The sequence below is a fragment of the Toxoplasma gondii genome, chromosome XII (assembly GCF_000006565.2).
Source record: "Toxoplasma gondii ME49 chromosome XII, whole genome shotgun sequence".
In the NCBI taxonomy this organism is placed as follows: domain Eukaryota; phylum Apicomplexa; class Conoidasida; order Eucoccidiorida; family Sarcocystidae; genus Toxoplasma; species Toxoplasma gondii.
In genome coordinates, this window is record NC_031480.1 from 2,032,292 (window position 1) to 2,053,104 (window position 20,813).

At 51.7% G+C, this 20,813-nt stretch overlaps 2 protein-coding genes across 2 annotated transcripts; one reads left to right on the plus strand and one right to left on the minus strand.

Annotated features, from left to right (window-relative positions):
- Nucleotides 1-859: 859 nt before the first annotated feature.
- TGME49_217710 (DnaJ domain-containing protein) lies at nt 860-4,027 on the minus strand (the record flags this gene model as incomplete). The annotated part of the gene is made up of 7 exons (XM_002371297.1): nt 860-960; nt 1,368-1,511; nt 1,985-2,143; nt 2,657-2,810; nt 2,972-3,192; nt 3,411-3,550; nt 3,864-4,027. 7 exons carry the CDS (start codon nt 4,025-4,027, stop codon nt 860-862), a joined length of 1,083 nt encoding a protein of 360 aa, XP_002371338.1.
- Nucleotides 4,028-7,330: 3,303 nt separating this feature from the next.
- On the plus strand, nt 7,331-13,328 carry TGME49_217720 (hypothetical protein). The gene is made up of 6 exons (XM_018779782.1): nt 7,331-8,445; nt 10,666-10,769; nt 11,137-11,152; nt 11,473-11,497; nt 12,025-12,594; nt 12,706-13,328. The coding sequence occupies exons 1-5, from the start codon at nt 7,937-7,939 to the stop codon at nt 12,148-12,150; spliced, it is 780 nt and encodes a 259-aa protein (XP_018634865.1). The 5' UTR covers nt 7,331-7,936; the 3' UTR covers nt 12,151-12,594; nt 12,706-13,328.
- The last annotated feature ends 7,485 nt before the right edge of the window (nt 13,329-20,813 follow it).

Below are 20,813 nucleotides of genomic sequence, written 5' to 3' on the forward strand. Positions count from 1 at the left end.
TTCAGACGGCACGTATCCTGTGGAATAGGATGTCCCACGAAGGGTAAAGAGATGGATCTTCTCCAATGAGAGAACTCAATACACAGGAGGTTGCCCAGATATTGCTTACATATCGGAATGCGATGGTCGGAATAAAGTTTGAAGAAACACTAAAGAAGATACCGCATGCACTGAAGCTGGATGACGCAGAGACCTGATGTATTCCAGAGTGGATTCAGATCGCGTATAGTTTCGAAAAACTACAACCGGTTTAAAAAAAACATGGCGTCGCTCAGAACTCGTCAGACCGACCAGGAGAGGAAACACTTCTCTGAACGGGCTGCCGCGGGAGATGTAAAAGGCTTGTTAGAACTGCAACTGCCATTGTAGCTGCCGTTCCTGCTACGCCTCCGTCAGACATACCCCGTAGGTCAATAGGAACCTGGCTGATCGAGCCATCGTGACTGCGCAGACAGAAAGCATGTCTTGGATAGAGTACTATGAGACGAACAACCCTACTTTTACTTTCACCGACGTTCATTTGGTCTTAGCTACGACAGCGCTTGAAGAAACTTAAAACTAGGACAGGTCTGAACTAAACTAATCCGCCATCAGCGAAGCAGGAGACATACGCGGGAGCCAAGTGCTCTTGTGGCCCTGCTCATTATTAAGTAGGGGGACTGAATCTGCGAAGCTCACCTTTTGACAAAGAGTCTAGCGTACGGAAAATGCGGCACGTCGTCACAGTCATGCTTGTCTGAGGCATTCGGGAACCAGGAAAGAATGCGCCGGCATGAAAGCAGCAATATGAATGTCACCATATCCATGCAGATGCCGTGTAGAGGCATCGTGAGTATAGTACAGATCCAAATCACTTTTCTCAGTGGAGCTGCTTCGCTAGGAAGCGCAGCAGCAGAGAGGTTGGGGGCATGATACCCGAAATCGTCGGCATATATGCCCATATGTAGTGTACAGATATATCTGGGAAAAGGCACAACTGAACAAATAATACAGTGTGTGCTCGGAATAATACAAAGGACCACAGGAACGTAGGGAGATATACAAGCAGCAGTGAGACCTGTATATGCATAACGATAGACAGAGACGAACGAAGAATACTGGAACCTTGTTGTGCCTTTGCACAGATGCTGAGGTGGATGCCTGTTTGGAGATACGTAGACATCCCAATTTAAATAACATAAATCGAGCGGTGGGGTCGGTAGAAGGACATTGAAGGCCGTAGCTAGCTAGACCACGAACTGTTAAAACACTTTCGCATTACCAGGAGATGCCGTCGTCATGCACGTGGCCATTGAAGAACAAGAATAGCGGTATATGAAGACGCATGACCCAGCAGCGTGCCAATGATGGGCTTCTTCCTAACTCACCGCAGTTGACGAAGGTGATCGTCAGCTTCTCCCGAAGCTGGTGCGAAACCTGCCGCAGCTCCGACTTTGCTTGCCGACAGGACAGACAAGACGGCTTGTGGTAGTTCACTAGCCATGCCACGTCTGCTGCTGCAACCCGCTCCACTGCAATAACAAATGCAGGAACCAGGAGTTGACAGCAGCGACCAGAAGTGCCATGGATCAGAAAAATGAGTCCGCCCCACTGTGAACTCGAATCGATGTCGGTCTGCGTGCTTGACACAGAGTACTTGTGGTGGCTTTGAATATTCAATGTAGACTTTGTCTCTGTTTACGGTATTATGGCAGTGTTAACGTTAAGGCTGGAGGAAAAGTGAAACTGGTGGCTAAGCTTCAAGCGTACAATTGTCAAAAATGAAGCTCCTGGCTGTATGGTCTCCCTTGAATGTGACAACCCCTCCATCAGCGATGCGAGCACAAGGTATCATCTCAGTCGCTCCAGTGAACAACGGGGGACCCCCGAACGGCCTATAGCTGTTTCAGAGGCCTTGTTAATCCATTGACCCGCTCGCAAGTGAAGTGGGATCGTCAACGAGGAGGTGCATGCTCCTGGTCACAACTTCTTTTTATAGGCTCACAGCTCACAGGACGCTTGACACCGGTGATTCCAGCTAGTTGCCTCTCCACCACTTTGTCGCTCTCCACTTCCTGCATGTTCGGCGCCGGTATTTGCTTTGCCGCCTCTAGGAGAGCGTCTGCCCGGAGAGGGCCGGTGTATTCGCGTTTATCCCAGTATCCTGATTATCGAGACAGAAAGACGCACGGAAATGTTTCGGCAAATCGGGGATAGCAAAGCAAGACCTTTTAACTCAAGTGACATTGCCTTCATCGTGAGACAGAAGCTGACACGGAAATGTTTTGGCAAATCGGGGATAGCAAAGCAAGACCTTTTAACTCAAGTGACATTGCCTTCATCGTGAGACAGAAGCTGACACGGAAATGTTTTGGCAAATCGGGGATAGCAAAGCAAGACCTTTTAACTCAAGTGACATTGTCTTCATCGTGAGACAGAAGCTGAGTCCGTCTGCAGGAGAGAGTGAAACCAATACGGTGTTTTTCCGCAGCAGCACTTCAGGAACCGGAAAAAACAACCTTCCTGTGATACGCGAAAAGAAGCACAGTTCGTGGGGGTCTGTATCCGCTCACCGCTCCATCGGGTCTGTAACAGTGGCTAAATTCGCCTTGTACCGAAGCCACAGCCCCTTAAATCACTAAACGCTCCTTTTCACCTAAAATATGCCTTAACGTACCTCCGCCTTCCTGCTCAGGAGGCAAGAGGAAGACCTGTCCGAGATGGTGAATGCCGAAGTAGTGGCACAGATTCGACATAAGACAATTTACAACTGCCAGTCGGATGTTCTCTGTCTCCATCGTCTTTTCTCCCAGCTGCGAGTATATCGGCACCTAAGGGAACGTTGCACAGTTGTGACAGAGTCTGAGGAGAGATTACGCGGATGCAGCTTGCTGAATCAGAGCACTTGTTCTTGGCGAGGGCGACAGTGTTGAAGCTGTAGCTGGACAGGAAAGCATCTAAGAGTTGAGACCAATCGCCGATCGGGACTCACATTTCTTTCACAGTTTCCGCATCCGGGCTGTGCGAACGTCAGAATCCACGTATACGGGGATTTTGCAAGCAGTCCGTCGAGATTACGTTCGTACAAGAGAAAGACGCCTCTCTTGTACCGGTAAAGCTCACGTCCGCCGCGCTTTGGCAGTTCCTCAAAATACCCTTCCATGTGGAGGAAATCGTGTCCGTAGAGATCGTAGAGACGGCGAGTGTGGATCTCTGCAGCCACACAAAGCAATCACACCGACCACGCCATGATGTTCAAGTCCGCAATTCTAAGTGTAGATTAAAAACATCTCAGCAAAGTGGCTGCTCAGTGAGACGATGCTTGTGCTTCCATCAAATCGACTTGTGATTGTGATGATGCTCAGTTCCCTCATTTTGACGCATCACGTTGCAGTTGATTTTCCTCCTAGATGTGTAGCAGTTTCGCTTACTGGATAGAACCTCATACGCCTCGGAAATCCGGTGAAACTTTTTTGCTGCTGCAAAGGCCTCATCTGGACCGGCCTTGTCAGGGTGATTCTCCAGTGACAGTTTGCGGTAAGCCTTTTTTACATCAGCGGAACTTGCATATCTGAGGAAACAGACCCAAGATCCAAGACTTCAGGTACCGAGCTAGTGCGGTGCACGACGACACTGCGAGGAACCAATCAGCCTAAACGTCTTCACTGGGTAGTGCCGCTTCTGCTATCGTTTCCTGTGAGGAATCACACTCAGCGAGCTCGTCTGTGGCAACGCTTGTTACACCCTCGTTCGAAAAAAGCATCTAGTTTGATTAGACTTCGATGCTAGACAACTATTGGTCTTTTGTCATTGATCGTGGTAATCAGCGGCCTACGCAGAACCCAGGCTCTTAAGCAAACACCGAGCGGTCGAGATCCACGTACCGTGCAATGCCCAAGGTAGCGTAATAATCTTCAGGTTTGTCTTCTGCCCCATCTTTTGATTTATGGGCGGTACAGCACAGCAAGGACGTGATGACAACGACGACCCACAGGGGAACCAAGAAGTGACCGCGGAAGATGGGAAGATTTGTTCCCTTCATCATCATCTTCCGCTCTCGGATGGGAAATCGAATTGATTTGGGAACAACGGGCGAAAACACCCGGCAGGACTATTACCTCGCTTGACAGATATTCAAAGGTTCACGATTTCGGGGTTGTGAAAACAGTCACACGGAGCTCAACAACTTGCCAGAAGTGCTATGAATCCCGATTAAACGGCGACCGGAACAGTTAGCCCAAAGATTCGATCCTCTCCAAGATACAACGTAGAATCTGTCGAGCCTTCCTCAGTGTTACAGCATTGTATCAATATATGTGTCAAGGCATTGTCACCCTTCACGGTCCAGTCCCAAGGCAAGATATCGGCAGGGGTCAACACGTACTGGAGAAACGAAGCAAAATATATGGTTGGTGTCTCTTCTGGCCTGCCGTTGCAGAAGGTTGCGCAAAAACATCCTGTGAAGACGAAAGGAAGTCTGTTGCACCTCTCACTCTTGTGAGACCACCAGTTGGCACGGGGCGAACCAACAGAGTATGTGCCTGGGCGCAGGTGGAACGAAACTTGGCTGGTGTGCAGAGAAACCTTTGGACAGTCATGAGTAGCCTGCAGATGAAACGATTCAACAGCAGTAAGATGGTTCCCGTCTTTTTGACCCGGAGCACCAGAGAAGCCGAAGGTGATGCTGACCGGCGTCGGCGCCCTCTCCCTCTCTTCTTACGACACACTTGTGGAGAAGCAATTTACGTAGTGGTTGCCTTAAACAAAATTTTTCTCCGGCACTCAAGCATGTGTGGCAAGGGCACATGTCGCGCTTGCGCTGTGAATTTTTTTTCGTGCTCTTCGCTTCCCCGGCTCGGCACCACCAAAGGTCTACTGGGGCCTTGCTCGAGTGGGGTCACCTATGCACCTTTTTGAGCGTCACGATTCTACTGACTGGCTGTTTCATTGCCCACCTGAAGACGCTGATTGATGCACCTTACTCAAAGAAACAGCTGTCTGCTGAACGTCAACTAATTGGCTCAACCATCAGCTCACAGGTACCCCGGTGCTGAACGCATTGCACTCAGCAGCTCTTCAGTGCCCTAAAGAATGCGCTTTGCTATTCGATGCTGGGAGCATAGGTAGCACAATACAACTCATTGGCCTTTCTGGCATAGCGCTGTGGTGAAGCGCCCATCTCCGAGGCAGAAAGGTCACACTGAAAAAAGGTGATACTTGCGTAGATCACGAAAAAGTATCCCTGAGTCCTTCTGTTTTCAAGCATCGCCATGGTTCACAGAAGAGGCAAGCTGTGGTCAGTGCACAGACGGAGTTTGATTTGTTCGCACTCCGTCGTGTGGTTGTGGGTCTATTTCAGTCGCCAACTGGGAGAAGCACTGTTTTATAAACACCACTGTGACACATCGGAACATCTTAGAGTGACGGCTCGAGGACGGTCGCAGATCGCATTCTTCCCCTAGGACGTAGTCATGCGGCAACCAGCGGAGTCCAGCACACACCCGAACCCATTCTTATTGTTTTTTGAGGGTCTCATTCACATTTCAGACGAAGAAACAAACTCTGCAAGGAAAGAAACGTATAATAACCAGGGAGGAACTGCACACCGTCTGGAAAGTTTATTCAAGGTCAAGGGTTCACACTTTTGGGGATGTCAACAATGACAATACGAGAGATGAAGTAAACGCCGAACTGCGATGTAACAAATCTTGAAAGCAACTAGAACGGTAATCCAAACTTTTTGCTTCTGTCCACCATGCCATGCAGAATGCGTCAACAGTTCAACTGCGCAGAGAGCAGTATGATCTGTGCGTGGATCATACGTCCTCTGGCTCTTTTTTCCCTAGGTGTCAGGGTGCGTCACAGCGAAGGCGCTTGGCTGTGAAGCACCGTCTCGTAATCGACAGTGCCTTGACTGCAGGAATACACCTTACACTGATCTATACGCGTGTGGTCCTAGACGTGTCACCACGTTTACGACACCCGGTTGCCATGCACGGCATTCGCTACAAAAGTCCAGGTTATCCATGTTCCGCGCAAAAGTTTGCCTTTATGCAAACGAATTGCTGCGAGAACATGTCACCCCATAGAGCGTTGCACTTTTAGCAGGTTAGAGGACTAAATGTTCAGTAGCCACATGAGGAACACAGAAGTGTCTCCCTTCTGTCGAAAAGGGAGGAACAGATGATTTGCTGCTGGCCTAGAAACATACCAGTAGGAAAACCTCTTTTCTCTTAAAGCAACATGGGGAATGCGAACTAATCTATACAAGTACCTCTGGAAAACGCTGCAGGCGCGCTTCGTCTACACATACAGCCGCTACAGCGCACCGTCTATAGCGGCGTCTACGCTATTCCTGTTGGCCCTCAATCCGAAAAAACGAAACTACATCTTGTGTCTTGACCAGGATTCGGACAACTGAGCGAATTCCTTCTATGTGCTTTTCAGAAGCGTTAAAGGTTGGTTCATGGACGTTTGAGCCGATACTGCGGTATTCTGGATCCCGACAAGACTTGCCGAGTGTCGCTGGTGCTATAGCCACATCTTGTGAATCGTTTGGTTCCACCGGTAACTTCGTTTCTGCCACGTAAATCCATTCTTGACTGTCTCGACGTAAGGGAGGTTGTAGCTCCCACACTGGGACCGTCCCGCGACGCCTCCGCCCCAAAAGGAACTGTCGTTTTCGACGGCTAGTCAAACTCTCTGCGCCTTCAGCTTTTTTCTTTCCGACGATATTACAAATTTCGGTATTCTGCTCCCCAAGTCAACTATGGAGCCAACTCTTTTGGAGTTGGACCCTGCAACAAGACGTTCTCGGCGACGAACCAAAACCGGCAGTTGCCTTGTGCAGGCCCATCCGCAGCACATGCAATGTGATAGGCAATAACTGGCTGTAAAGCGAACTAAGCAGACTACATTCAGCACAACTTCCAACTTGCTCAAGGATGATACGAAGCCCTGGAGACACAGTTGGCTGTGAAGTACAAGTCTTTCGAGTGCTGCTGCAGAAAAAATGTCCACCACGCACGGGGGAAACGACTGCTGCCCCCTTGTGGAGAAAAGCGTAACGAAGCGGAAGAGGTTTTCAGTGAGGAGAAGGAGTGAGAAAGGAAGTCAGAAGGAGGAAGTCTGAAGCTGTCTCGACGTCTGCTTGGACGCTGCGGTAGCTTCCTTGTCGTGCGCCGGGGGTTGTTGTAGCCGCGAACGTTGCTTCGGTCATCGAAATCTTCCTGCGCAGTCTCTCAATATTGACCGGGGCCCTGACGCATTACCCCTTTTCCCTGGCCCACGAAATTGCAACTTATGCGGCGCTCGACTGTCCGTGCAACTTGTTCGACCTTTCCCTCGGAATAGAAAAGCGAGATCCGCTCTTTCACTAACGATCCTGCGTGTTTCCGCGTGGAATAATTTCCGATTTTTTCCTCTGCTTGTGGGTACTGTCTTTCTCTCCTCCGATCCCTGGCCGCGCCGTCGTGCACCGCTGTCGCCGATTGTGGGCAGTATTTCATTGCAGCAGCGGTTTTGCTCAACGTGGAAAGTTGCGAAGCTTTTCCTTCTTCTGAACTGCCTTTTACATTTACTTTGCTCACTTCTCCCCGTTCTTGGGAACTGCGGCTCGTGGACACTCGAACTGTGGCGAAGGAGCGACGATCGTTTGAGCCTGCGGTGCGTCCTCTCTTGACCGACCGTCCTTCGAAGGCATCCCCTTGCACAACAATCTGCCAACGCGTTTCTCCCCCAGCACGCTTCCGCGTCTTTCCCTCGTTTTCTCCCCCGCGTTTTGACAACCCGCTCGTACGCCAACGCTCTGCGCTTGGTGTGTCCACTCCTCGATTTGTGCCACTGCGCTGTCGTCGATCCGGCTTTTCTGGGGCTGCGACTGCGCCGCGTTTTCCCAGGAATCACGCGTCGCATCAGCTTCTCTTCCACGAGTTTCTGCTTCGGTTAAGCTGCAAAAATGGCGTTCAAGGGCATGTGCCTTGCGGAGGGGATGTCCTCAAAGAGGGTTCTCCGGAACGCTCTGTTGCTCGCGCCTTTCCTTTCCGCTTCCCTGGTTCCAGGTGTCGTCGTGCAGCGCGAAGGCACCTTTGTTACTGCGGCATCCACCCCGCCAAGGGAAGCCCACGCTAACTTCCTGGACCGTGGCGTTGGGGAAGGAGATTCCGACCAGTACCCGCTTCTGACTGGAGGGGTAAACGACTCTTTCATGCTCACGGGAGAGCAGGAACAAGATGAGCAGCAGCAAAACACCTTGGTCAACTTAAACGTGGGGTACGGTGGAGAACATGGACACGATATGCCGCAGTTTGCTGTCCAAGGAGCGATCGAAGGCGAGAACCGCGAGGAACAGCCCAACCGTTCAATGAATCACCATTTCTACGAGAGGCGTGGAATGGGGAAGAGGAGAGCGGGCCGAGGACGGAAGTCAGGGATCGCACGCAGACACTCTAGTGAAACGCGCAACAGGTAAGCTGACCGCTTCTGTGCATGCGAACCGAGACCTCAAACCGTCGGGAGTGTGCACTGAACACCGCCCACAAAGAGCGCCACAGCAAACAGATCAGCCTCGCCACCCGTCCGGCGAAAGTGCCTTTTTCGCGTCCGGCCACTGTTGTGACCTATGTTTCTCTACACTGTGTCCTCTCCGTCCGTGATCGAGTTCTTCCACCCACCGTCTGGTCCCGCCTCGCTTTCTGAGCAGGACCCCTCAGTTCAGTTGAAAGACGCGAGGCGTTGAGACCCAGTGTCAGTTGTTCCTTCAGCACAGGCGCTTAGTGTAGCCGCTGGAGAAAGCAGGAGAAAAGAGTTGCTGCTGCAGACAAAGTGTTGAGACACGAGCTGTTGCCTCTTCCGGTCGTGACCCTGCATGCAGCTTCTCTCCCATATTTTTTTTTGCGCTTTCCTCTTTTGTCGGTCTCCCCCCCCTCTTGTGTGCTCGGCGTCGTCTTCTTGTTGCCAATACAACCTCCCACTGTGGCCGCGGGATCTCCATCTCGTCCCTTGTGCTTTCCGCCCTCCATTCTCTCTTGGGTTTCTTGCCTCCGCCGGCTGCTTGTCTCCTCTTCCATGGCTTTTTCGCTTGCGCTGCGTCTCTCCTGTGGAGTTTCCTGTGCACATCCCCTTTCGCGCCTCTGCTTCCTCAATCTCGCCGATGCGCGCGACAACCTCGGCATGCCGCCGGTTGTGGATCGCGCCTGCCTTTTTTGTGCCTTGCGAGGAGAGATGGGTCTCACATCTCTTCGTGTTTCTCTTCTCCAGTGCTCGCTGGAGTCGTGAATCGTCGCTTGGCTTTGTCTCTTCTCTTCCTCTGTCGAAATCTCATCTTTTTTTGCGATCTCCAACGTGTGCTCGCCTTCTCTGGCTCTTCCGGATGCTCCCGCTCTGCGGTGTCTGTCCCTCCACGTCCTTCTCGCTTCTTTCGCTTGGAGGCAAGGCCGTGCGTTTTGCTGTTTCTTCTTTCTGCTCGAGTGTGCGTCTCTTCACCCTTTTATGCACTATCACCGACGCTCACACACTGCCCTTGTTTCCTCGGCCATTTCACTCTTCCTGAGAGCCTATTTCGAGCTCCGCTGTGTAGAGGGGAGTATGGGAGGGCGGCTGCCTTCTCGCTTTCTCACTTGCGCTGTGTGGCCGACAGCTCTGTGTCGGTAGACGGCCTAGCGTCTGCGTCTTCTACATCGTTGCTGTCAGCACCTGGCGAATCTGGAGGCGTCGCCGAACTCGAGAACAAATCTCCCTTGTTCCTCGACTCCACACTGGCGAACGTCGTGTGCGTGAACTGACGCTCTTACTTCTTGTTTTCTTCTGTCTTCCCATGTGGGATGCACCTCTCCTGTGCCCCAGCGTTGGTGTCGAACAACTTGTCTCCTTGTGAAACGGAAGAGAGGTCACCATGTGACGCATGCGGCGACCGTGTCGTCTGCCGGCACTGTCGCCTTTGCAACGGCCGTCTCACAATCTTTCCTCTTGCTGAAATACGCTTGTCCCTCCGTTGCATGCACCACACCTAAGAAGCTCTCCATCTGGAGCTGCAGCCGCGGAGAGACTCGTGGAGAAACCCAGACGAGTGCAAGTGCTGCTGTCCTCTTCTTCTTTTGGTGAACGCATCGGTTTCTCGGAGTGTCTGCCCTTTCTTTCCACCCAAGAATCTCTGGTTTGCTTCTTTTCTCCCGTAGCTCCGTGCATCAGTCAAGCGTGACATGCTGGTCTTGGTTCGTCTCTTTCTTATCCCACCTGAAAGGGGCAGACTCGAATTTGCCTCTCGTTGTTTTCCGCATGTGCGCTGAATTTCCTTTTCATGTCATGTTTTCCAGGCTCTCTCTGTGTCGATTTCCGAGTGTCTGTGAAGAAGCCAAGGCAAGCGTCTTCAACCCCTCCTCAACGCATCTGATGTTTCACGAACATATCCATGGATGCATGCATGAACATACGTCCACTTGCATGGAGACGATTGCGCGTCCGTTTGTGCCCGTTTGAGGTGTGTGGTGCTCACACCCGAACGCAACGCCCAGCAGAACTATCGAGCGTGTATGCGCGTGCTTGCCTGTCCATACCACTGTGTGCATAGGTCTGTCGTCTCCCAACGCGTCTGTGTGTCTGTAACAGCTCGTCTCACTTTTGTTTTAGGAAACAGAGCCACAACGGAGACATTTCCGTCTTTTTTCCCCTTTTCTGCGTACTTCTCAGGTCTACCATTGCCACCATCGCCGTCCAGACTATCATTGCCGTCGGTGTCCTTGCCGCCGGAGCGACTTTTGCCTTGCGTCAACTCGCGGAGGTTCGCAGAGCAGGTAACCGCGAAGTCGAGGAGTCACAGAGGGAGAAAGAGGCGAGTGACCCTTCAGGTACCACCCCCCCATTTCATTTTCTCGCTTTCGCTAGCTGATGCGTCTCGACATCTGCTTAAGACGGCTAAGAGCTCTGGCCTTCCAGAGCTATGAAACAGAGGAATACATATATGGAGTAAGAAATAGTGCTATCCAGTGGCCCACATACATCTGAGACTAAAGCGGCTTCTGGTGCTTAAAACTTGCTGACGCCGAGTTGAATCGAAGTCGGCTGAACATATGCATGCGCCTCCAGAGAATGACTTTTTCGCACACCAAGCAGATCATGCATCGCGGTTGTATGTGTTGTTTCTTTCTCGTTCCTGTGCAGCTGTGGATGCGGAGAAGTGAGTGCACTGAGCAGGGGCAGTTGGCACCGTTCGTCTCGCCTCAGCCACCGAGAGCGACCACAAATATTTTTTATCCTTCGCCACTATGAGGAAGACGCCGACGTCAGAGCCAGTGGCCTTCTCGCGCTGCATGGAATCTTCGGGGGAGCAAGCTTTTCCCCTCAAAAGTGGTTGACACATCTAGCAACCATCATGGGGTTAGACTCGCTGTTGTTTCTCTTTGAGGTTGTCTCCGCGCTCGCAGGCTTTGTCGTTCCTTCTGCTTCTCAGCGAACCCAACGGCCAATTTGTTTTTTGCGCGGTGCTTGTGCTCGCAGGGCTGCGCTGCTGGAGATCCAAAGAGTAAGTCGTCCAAGAGTGCGGTGCGGCATTTGCTTTGCCCTGTGCCGACGAAGGAAGGAACGAAGATAGGAGAGAAAAGAGAATCATTCACGCGGTTATGTAAATTTTGGGCTGTTAGAACTGTCTCCATTTCCCCAGTAGTCCCCAAGAAACGCTGCGGCGTCCCGCATCCAGGATGCAAGGCGCGAACTACCTGCTTCACGCTTCTCGCTCTTCATTTTCAATTCAATGCCACTGCCAGGGCTGTGTTGTGGATGTTTCCGTGGAGCTGCGGTTTGCAGAGACTCCTATTGATTCCGTTGATGCCATTTCCGAAGGGATAACTGGGCTCACTCTTATCTGGTCTCAGCGGAAGTTGCGAGGCTCCAGTAGTGCGGAGACCTGCCAGTTGATACCGATTTACATACGCGGGGACGTTCGGCCCACCGTGTGCTATTCGTGAGGAGCGTGGAACGCGTTGTGGTTCTGTCTTTCCCTATGGCGTTGGGCGGCATGCGCGTCGCTGTTTATTCTTGTCTTGTCTCCAGAAACATAAGGAGGAAGCTGTAAGTCTGCGACAGCAACGACGCGGCCGAGGTGCACGGAAATCCACATGCTTGCAGATTTGCGCTCTGCTCCAGCTCAGCAGCACATGGAACGGAGACAGACAATAAGGTAGCTGACAACACCCGCGAAACTGACGGAGTTTACCATTCAGCGCCACTTCCATTTCCTGAGATCGCGATGGCAATTGAGGAGCCGGCGAATCGGTTAGTGTTGCAGCATTTAGGGGGCCTCTCTGCACAGATGCTGTTGCGGATTGCTGGTCGACTGCAGGCAGCGGAGACGTGGATGAACGCCTACATCGTTTCCTCCACAGAGGTTTTCTCGCCTTGCGCCAGCCGTTGAAGAGAGGATGCTTGACAAGGTCCACCCTTCGTGACACTCAGAATGCCGCGTAAAATTCAAAGAGTTGTTTCGTAACTCGCGTTTCATCTTTGATTTAACTTCTGCGCAAATGACCTTTCTCTCAGACGGTGAGTTGCACGTACTTTATCCTTTCCGTACGTGAATCACTACATGACTGCGCCGACATAAATCTGATAGATGATCTACCCGTACGCGAACAAACAGTCCAATTTTCGACTTATCCGTCGAACATCCTGCTGCATGTTTGGACCTGTCAACGCACTAAGACGCTTGTATACTCTTGTGGCTGTGGCTTTCAGAAACTGAAGAAGGTAAGACCTGGTCGAGTTTGCTTCCGGATGAGGACACGACTCGGAATTCCTTGAAATCCGCCCGCGACGAGTTCCCACCGATACCGGCTTCCTGAAAGAGCGCGGAGACACTGATCACACATGCGCTCACTTCGACCAGCATATGCTTCGCGTTTTTTTAATACTTCCATACTCGTCTGAGAGAAGAACGCGTCTATGTCTCCATTGTGCCCTTTCGTACTCCAGGAACACGAGCAGCTCGTATGTTTGGACGCAAGAACGGGGTAATATGAGTACCTAGATGGCTTCGTTGAAGACATGAATACCAAGATGTATCGGCGACGGCCTCGAGAACACGGAGCTCGGAACGCATTTTGCTTCAACTCAAGCAGCTGGCGATGTCCGGGAGAGAAATCTTCAAAATCTCTGCGATGCGAGTGATTCAGGCAAAGGGACGTGCGACCGGGTTTTCGGCGGCCGTCGTTCCGTGCCAATCCAGTTCCTGGCTCACATTTTGTGATGTCCGCTTTTCTTTGGGTCTCAACAAAAACCGCTGAGGGCGGGGGCGATCCGTTCACTCAGTGAACCCGTGGTCCACGAGCTAAGCAAGGCACCAGTGCAGATCGATGGAGGTCAGCGCACGCAGAGATACCAACGCAAGTACCTGTAGACTTGCTCTCTCGCCGTCGTGTGTACGGGACCGACTGATTGAGTTCCGTTCTCTTTCTTGACATGAGTGTGTGTACAATCACGAAAGCCAGTGACGCGTAGGTACCCTATGTACTCTGCGAGATCCCTTGCGTGAGGATGCCACTTTACTGCGTGTCTTGCCGGAGGTGACCTTTTGTGAGACGAACAAGACGATTTGGTTAGCTTCACCTTTGTTGCGGCTTGCGTCTACAGATGAAGGTGAGTAGCAGGCTAGCACAGCTGCAGATGTTTTCGTTTTCCCTCGTTACATCGGAAGCGACTTCTTGGTGCACATACCTATTGAACGTAGCATTCAGTTGTGTGTCGGAACGGATCGGAATTCCACTGCACGATTAGCCGCGCGCCGACGTTTCGAGGCTGAAACACTGCCTTTCCGTGTAGGAAGGCCTGCGATGCCCGGAAAGCAGACATCGGAACGGCTAGGGCAGACGTTCGAAACTGTTCAAAAACAGGTGACTGGTTTTCTGTCCTGTGTGTCCCCAATCAACGCCTCCGCTCCAGGAAAAGAAGGTGGTACGCGAATCAACCGACTTGCTTTCTCGTCTACTCGGCACAGCGCCTTCTGTTCTCTGTGGCGCTGTAGGTTTTTCTTCGTGGAAAACAAGCCACCTGCAGAAGGGTCCATCTGTATTGCGCAGACCGTCACAATCTATGCATTTGTGCGTCCGCGTTTTACCCTGGAACGCGTCTACAGAGGAGGTCGGAAGCTGTCGATTATTTGTCAACGCAAATGAGAGTGGGCAGTGACAGCGTACCTGGACCGCAGGTGCTTTCGGGGTACGGTGGACGCTCCGCCGCGACGGCTGCATGCGCAGGAATGAGGGATTTGGCGTCGTTGCCTCTGGAGAGAATCCAGGCATTGTCTGCGATTGTCGGCAACGTAATGACGAAGTCGACTTGTTGCTACATGCGTCACTGGCAAGGAGTCGTTGGTCTGACTGCGTTGTCGTCAAGTGGACGTGTCTGGACCGTTGAAGCTTAGAATCCAAGACAAAGATATTCTAGATGCAGACTCTTTAATTGTTTTTTTTTCGTCTCCATGGCTGAAACAACATGGAAGACGGGTCCGTGCTCTGCTTCGTATTTTGGTGTTTGCCATGTGAGAAAGTGCTCCCGCTGCCAAGCGACAGTGCATGCATGGATGTACCATCTCTTGTCTGAGTGAAGATCCAGTTCGCATGGTAATTCTCGGTAAAACAACGCGCCTTCTTTCTGCCATGGGGGACATGCAGCTTTGTTCTGGTGTTTATTCGTCTTCGAAAATGTGTGTTTGCGTCTGCTCTTCAGCTGGAGGCCGAGGTAAGAGGACTTTGCCGCTGTAGTTGGGAGCGAGGGAGGAAACAGGGAAACGAGATGCGAAGGCTTGCGTTACGCCTGCCGTCTGGCGCAGTTTCGTGGACGCTCACGGAGAGGTCGCCGTGTGAGGCGCGCCGAACTCACTTCTGGCCACCGAAGAAGAGACACAGCAACAGAATACACATATTAGTACGAGCAACGACTATGACCTAGAAGCGTGATTTGTTTGAAAGACGGGAAGACAGAAGCCGTTGTTAAATGCAGACAGGGTTCATGTGGGTGCCGGAAATTTCTCGATGGCGAAGCTGATGCAGAAGATCTAAACAAATGTGAGTGTAAAGCTGCGTGGTTCAGACTTGACGACTACGGAAACGCAGTCACCTGTGCATGCCTCCGTCGTTTTGTGTCGATAACGTTCTTCCGTGTGACTGGACATTTGCGAAGATTTCGTCTGGTTTGGTGTGTGTGTGTGTGTTTGTTGCAACAGAAATCGGCCGCTCGCGCTCAGGCCGCAGCTGCAGCTAAGAAACCTGAGCGGAAACCAGTGAGTCTTTGCGGATTTTTGCCTTTGTCGAGCCGTTGTGTAAATCAAGGAACGACGGGGAATACACAGCGGGGGTATAGAAAAGCAGACAGATGAGACAAGGTTTTTCTTTTCTTGAGTGGCGCCACTTCAGTCTTTCGCTGTCATTTTGGCGGTGACGCGTTTTTCCTCGTCTTTCGACACTCCTATCGGAATGCCCCGTGTGAGTCGCTCGTTGTGTCTCTCTTCTGTGCTCCTTTCTCTCGTCGCTTTCGCTTCCTGCGTAAATGGAACTCCGTTTCAGCTTTACACTTTTCGTTTCGCATGCATGTACACCTGTGCGTTCAGGAAACTGTAAGGTGCTATACGGAGCTTGCCCACCACAAAAGCAGGAGCGGAGTGACGCCTTGACCGCTGCTCTCTACAGCGACAGCAGCCTCGCTAGCCGTTGCGGCATTTTGTCAACTCGAAACCAAGCTCGAGTTCTCTTTTCGGCCAGTGCTTCTCGGCGGCAGCAGTTAGGAGGGAGCTTGGGTGTACGTACAGAAAGAGAAGGTGTCAGCTGGCCAGAAGAGAAGCTGAAAGAGCCACTACGCACTCAAAGACTCAGTTATTTCCATCTGTTCTGCCTTGTTCTTTCTCTCCAGCCTGCCGCAAAAGTGAGCTCTGCTGCCTAACCTGTAGTCGACTTCCCGCTCGCGCTTTCAGCCCCATTAGCTCGAGCGTTTTTCCTTTCCCCTGTTTCTCCGTCTTTCGATGCTTCTAAGTCCTTTCTCGCGTTTCTAGGTGAGACTCAGCGTGTGGAGATTTGCTTTCTCCTACAGACGATGCACGGCGCCATTACGAACGCATTCTCGGTCTTGTTCGCTTCACTTCTTTTCCGCTCCTCCATTGTTTGTTCTCTTGCCTCCACGCGGCATATGTGGAACTAGGCTTTCTCTCGCGCACTGTCGATTCCCTCTCCTTTTGTTTCAGGCTGTAAGGACAAACTCGTCACTTGCTTTTGACTAGCAGCACAGGGCGATCGGATGTCTGCCTCCGTTGCTTCAGAGGGTCAGGAGAACGAAGCGTTGCCTCACATTTCTCTCCTGCTCGTTTCCTCTATCGCCTCGTGTTCCTTTTGCTGCGCCGCTTCCCACCAGGCCCGCGAGATTGTGCGTCTCCATTTCTCAGGATGGCGACTTCGTCCTCAGTTCTGGATGCTCAACCAGGTGTGGAGTGTTAAAGACGTGGAAGCCATGAAAAAGGCAGCGACACTATGCACACAGGCAGTTTGAGACCTAGCCAGATGAGTGGTGCAGCGCCATTTGCAGGACGAGGTAGCCGACAGACCTCGCACTCGCGCCCGTCTCCTTCCGCGTACCATCGCGAGCAAGGACTACGCGATCCGTTTACTGTATGCAGACGCCTCGCATACTACTCCTAAAGGCATACACAGCACACTGAGGTTACCAGAGCATGTCCTCGTTCAGGCGAGGAGACCTCGTGCCTGTGGTATTCTGTCGATTTGCTTCCCCTCTGGTTGTGCGTCGTTCCACTGGAAAGAGAATCTGTTTTGCTTCTGTTTCCTGTCTTCAGTCGCAAGCAATCGTAAGTGCTCTCCGACTTGGCGTTGTAAGGACGCCTAGCCGAGCGGCTCTCTCTGTCCCTGAGTGGTATCGTGCGAAAAGGAAAAGTGAACGAAAGACGCTGGAATTACCAACACACTTTCGTGATCAAGTTTGAGTCATGTGCTTGACGAGATGCATCGAAAAAATATTTTGTGTAGTAAAGACGCTGAGTTCGAGATTCACAAGAGACCATACACGCGGCGAATGCATGCGTCTGGACTGTTTTGCCTTCTCCCGGAAGTGGAGGCGACAGCAAGTATCGAACTGACACGCAGTTGCCGATTTTGTCTTGACTGGATGATCTGAGAAGGCGCACAACTCGTGAAGAGCACTTCCGCCCTATTTACCGAGAGTCAGCTGCGCGGATTTCTCGACTGAACACCAGACTGTACGTGGAGACGACGGGGAGAAGCTGTTACCTTCTGCTGCCTACAATAGAAAAGACAGTCTCTGCAGTTGCTGCGGTGGCCTTCCTCTCGACGACGAAAGCGAGGCGAAACAGCGCAGAGACCGTTTGCGGTAGATCTCAAAAACAGTCGAGACTGCCGCCTTTCGGGCAGAGCGGGGAAGTCGCGCTCACATCCAGCTTTCCTTCTGTCGCCTGCCAAACTGCTTTCTGTTCAGGACATCAAGCCTGTACGTTTGCGCTTTCTCTCCGACCGGTGGACACAGGTGCTTGCGCCCTTCGTAGAAACGAAGCACCGCCGATAGATAGGACGAGGGGAGAAAACACTCGCGACTTCCGCGTCTTCCTTTCCACGTTCGGCTGAGCATCGTTTGACTCCCGGTCGTTGGGGATCAGCGTCGTGGCGGGAGTCGCCCTCTCTCGGCGCTTCATGCCTCGTGTTTTTGGTGTCAAGGTCCCCACTTGTTTCGTCGCATTTACCTCTCTGCACTTTTGTCGGCGACTTGTGTGAGCATTGGGAGTTGTTGTTAGGTGCATGTTTTCTCAGCTGCGTGAAGTAAGTCTAGATCCGCTGAGAGACGTAGCGGCCTTTTACAGACGTCGGAGGGAGAAATAGTTTTGAAAGAGATGAAGAAGACGCCCATACGAAGAAACACGAGAGAGAGAAAGACTCTGACTGTGACCGGGCTTCCCACCGTAGATTATTGTGTACGCACCTGTGTGCCTTCAGCCCTGTCCTGCATTGTTGTGAGGCATATGAAGTATACTTTGAGGTACATGCGAACACTGTGGCATAGTTCAAACGAGTCTAGAGACAGAAGCGCATCCCTATTGCGAATTGCACGCCTTGCGAATAGCTGCTCTCCCGAGGACGTCCATTCTCTTTTTGGTCTGCTGCTTTCGAACCTCTTCAGGCCATGCGACTCGTACGCGACAGGATGATGTGACTGTGCCAGGAGGAACGGAGGTTGGGACACCACAGAAAGCAGAGTATGCGACTTTTGCGTATCAGCTTTCGGCGGAGGATAAAGCAGCGTTATGTTGAGACATGTTTGCAGAACGGAAGCTGCCCGTGTCTCTCTCGTTTCGCCTGCGTATCTGCATCCAGTAGCGTAGAGAAGGGTCACTTGACGCATTTGTTCCTATGTTGGTTTTATATCGCTGGGAGCTCAGCCAGTGCACACAGCACGCTGACTGAACTTCTTGACTTGCGGGTTTCGGGGTATCCGCTGAGTTCGTTATTTCCTTCTACAAGGTGCTTGAAATGCCCTGCGGTTGTATGGTCCTGTCTCTCACTCATTCAGTTGATCCAAGCCGTAAGTAGAGAAAGGTGCACTGCGTATCCGTCGTTGTCGCTTCATGCACCGATATGTTCGTCCACTGTGTCAATGCACACCTCAATACCTGTTTGTGCGCGGCACTAGCGCATGCCTATATGATCTATCTGCGTGTAGGGAAATTGGGACCACTGTTTTTTAAGTAGATGCGAAGTCGTCGCCACCCGCGCCCGGTTTCAAAGTGCTGAGATCGAGAGAAGAGCAGACCCCCGGCACAATAGCGAGTGTGCATGTACTCGATGGGTGCCTCTCGAGCCTCGCGAATCACGTCCTCGCAAACACACTTGGTGTGCATGCATGCGTTTTGCTTCCGCAGACCCTCTCGGTGGTAAGTCCGACGCTGCCAACCTAGCGAGCTGTTGGCAAACGGAGAGCAGAAAAGCGATGAGACTCTTCTAGAGGCAGCGAGAAGCATGCCTTGCTTTTCCGTGTGCTGTTACCTTCACTGTTCCGGATGAACACTCTCTGGTTTCACTCGTTTTTCTGTGTTGCATCCGCAGTATGGGCGTCATGTCTCGTGCATCTTCACTTCTACACTTACACTGTCCCCGGAGTGTGTGATAAGGAATTCGTACCGTGCGGATTGAAGATTATCTGATGTCCGGGCAGCGGGTGGAGCCATAATATGGTTTCCAGGCCTGTGACAGAAGTTCAGCGACACCGGGCTGACGGTTTCCGTAGGAGAAAAAGTTCACAATACACAGCAATGTAGAGACTGCATTTCCACTCCTCTGTCGTTTGCTTTCGGTTTCCCACACTCTCTACAGCCCCAATTCGTAAGTGGCTTATTTCCCTGATCGCGGATTCGTAGCTCCTGACACACACATATTTGACATTTTCTTTAGACGTATCTCTAAACCTCGAGCTGCGCATGTGAACACACACCCGTATGTATGTGTCGAAACCACGTTAAATACTGACATTAGGAAGGAGACTATACCAAAGTGAATGTCCTGATATTTGCACAGCTTGTATGCACTTCTATACTTCTAGGAGCGCATATGTCCGCAACGGACCTCTCCATTCATGCTGCTGTGTAGATGCACACGGACGCCTTCGACGAGTTCATGCAGCTCATGTTTCTGATCGAGTGGACCAAATTGGTTTTCTGTCGTGTCTGTCACTGTCCCTGCAGCTCCAGACCATGGTAAGCCATCGTTGAAGAGCCAGAGCTTCTGTCTTGGTCCGTCGCGAAAAGAGAGCGGTTTGAGACCTAGAAGATATTTGCGTTTGAAACCGTGTGCATCCTCCGGACTTGGTTTGTGCTTCTCTTTCTGTCCCAGCCTACGGTCGTGAGTGGCCTGCTTCTAAAGAGGGTGCCAGCATAGGGAGGATGGCAAGAAAACGAAACCCTGTAGCACGCGGCAGACTTGCGCGTCCATCAGATAGACACCACACCACAACAGCTGGGACGTTTCTGTAATCTACTTTTCCGTTGCTCTCTCTGCTTAGAACTGCCTCTATATGCATTCACTGGTCCTCTGAATTCACTTGTGTACATCCGTGTGTGTAGGGATCTAGAAGAAGTTGATGAGAAGCAGAAAGCTCAGTGCTGCAAACTTACGAAGCTCGACTTCGAAGTGCGTCCGAGCAGAACATTTCCAATGTTTTCTATGATGCCGTGCACATTCTGCCAAAGTCCTTCGCCATATGTATCCGATTCCTGAGGGAGCCCAGCTGTTGACTGGCTTTCCTTGGTTAACCGCACAGGCGCCTTCGAGTGACCCTGAGTGGCCTTCTAGGCGGTGAAATGGAGAGGGAAGAGGCTAGAGTGAGGCACACCTCCACAACAAGGCTCGACGCGTTTCCCCTGTTTTTTCAGGTGCAAGGCCTTGTAAGAATCCGGAAGAAAAACAGCGCATGAGGGAGGCGCAAAGCCCTGTCCGCGTCCGAATAAAAGTTCCGTCGTCCACAAGAGGAAAACGCGTCTGAAGGAAGGGGAAGAAGGGAAGCCACTATTACCGTCCGGCGCGGCCGCAGGTGCATTTCAGCCTTTCAGAGGATAGCCCATCAAAGCTTTTTAGGCTCAGCCTAGGTCCGTTTGACATTTTCCCTTTTACGCAGAAGTTTGACCGGAGAGAGGAACATTTCCGCCTCCTGACATTTGTCGTTTTTGCTTTCACTGCAGGCCGTAAGTTGCTGCGGTAGCTTCAGAAGCAGAATTGAGCGTTAAAAGCCGACGAAAGCGAGGAACGATCTGAGGAAAAAGATTCTGAGGGGGATTTATCTTGTGG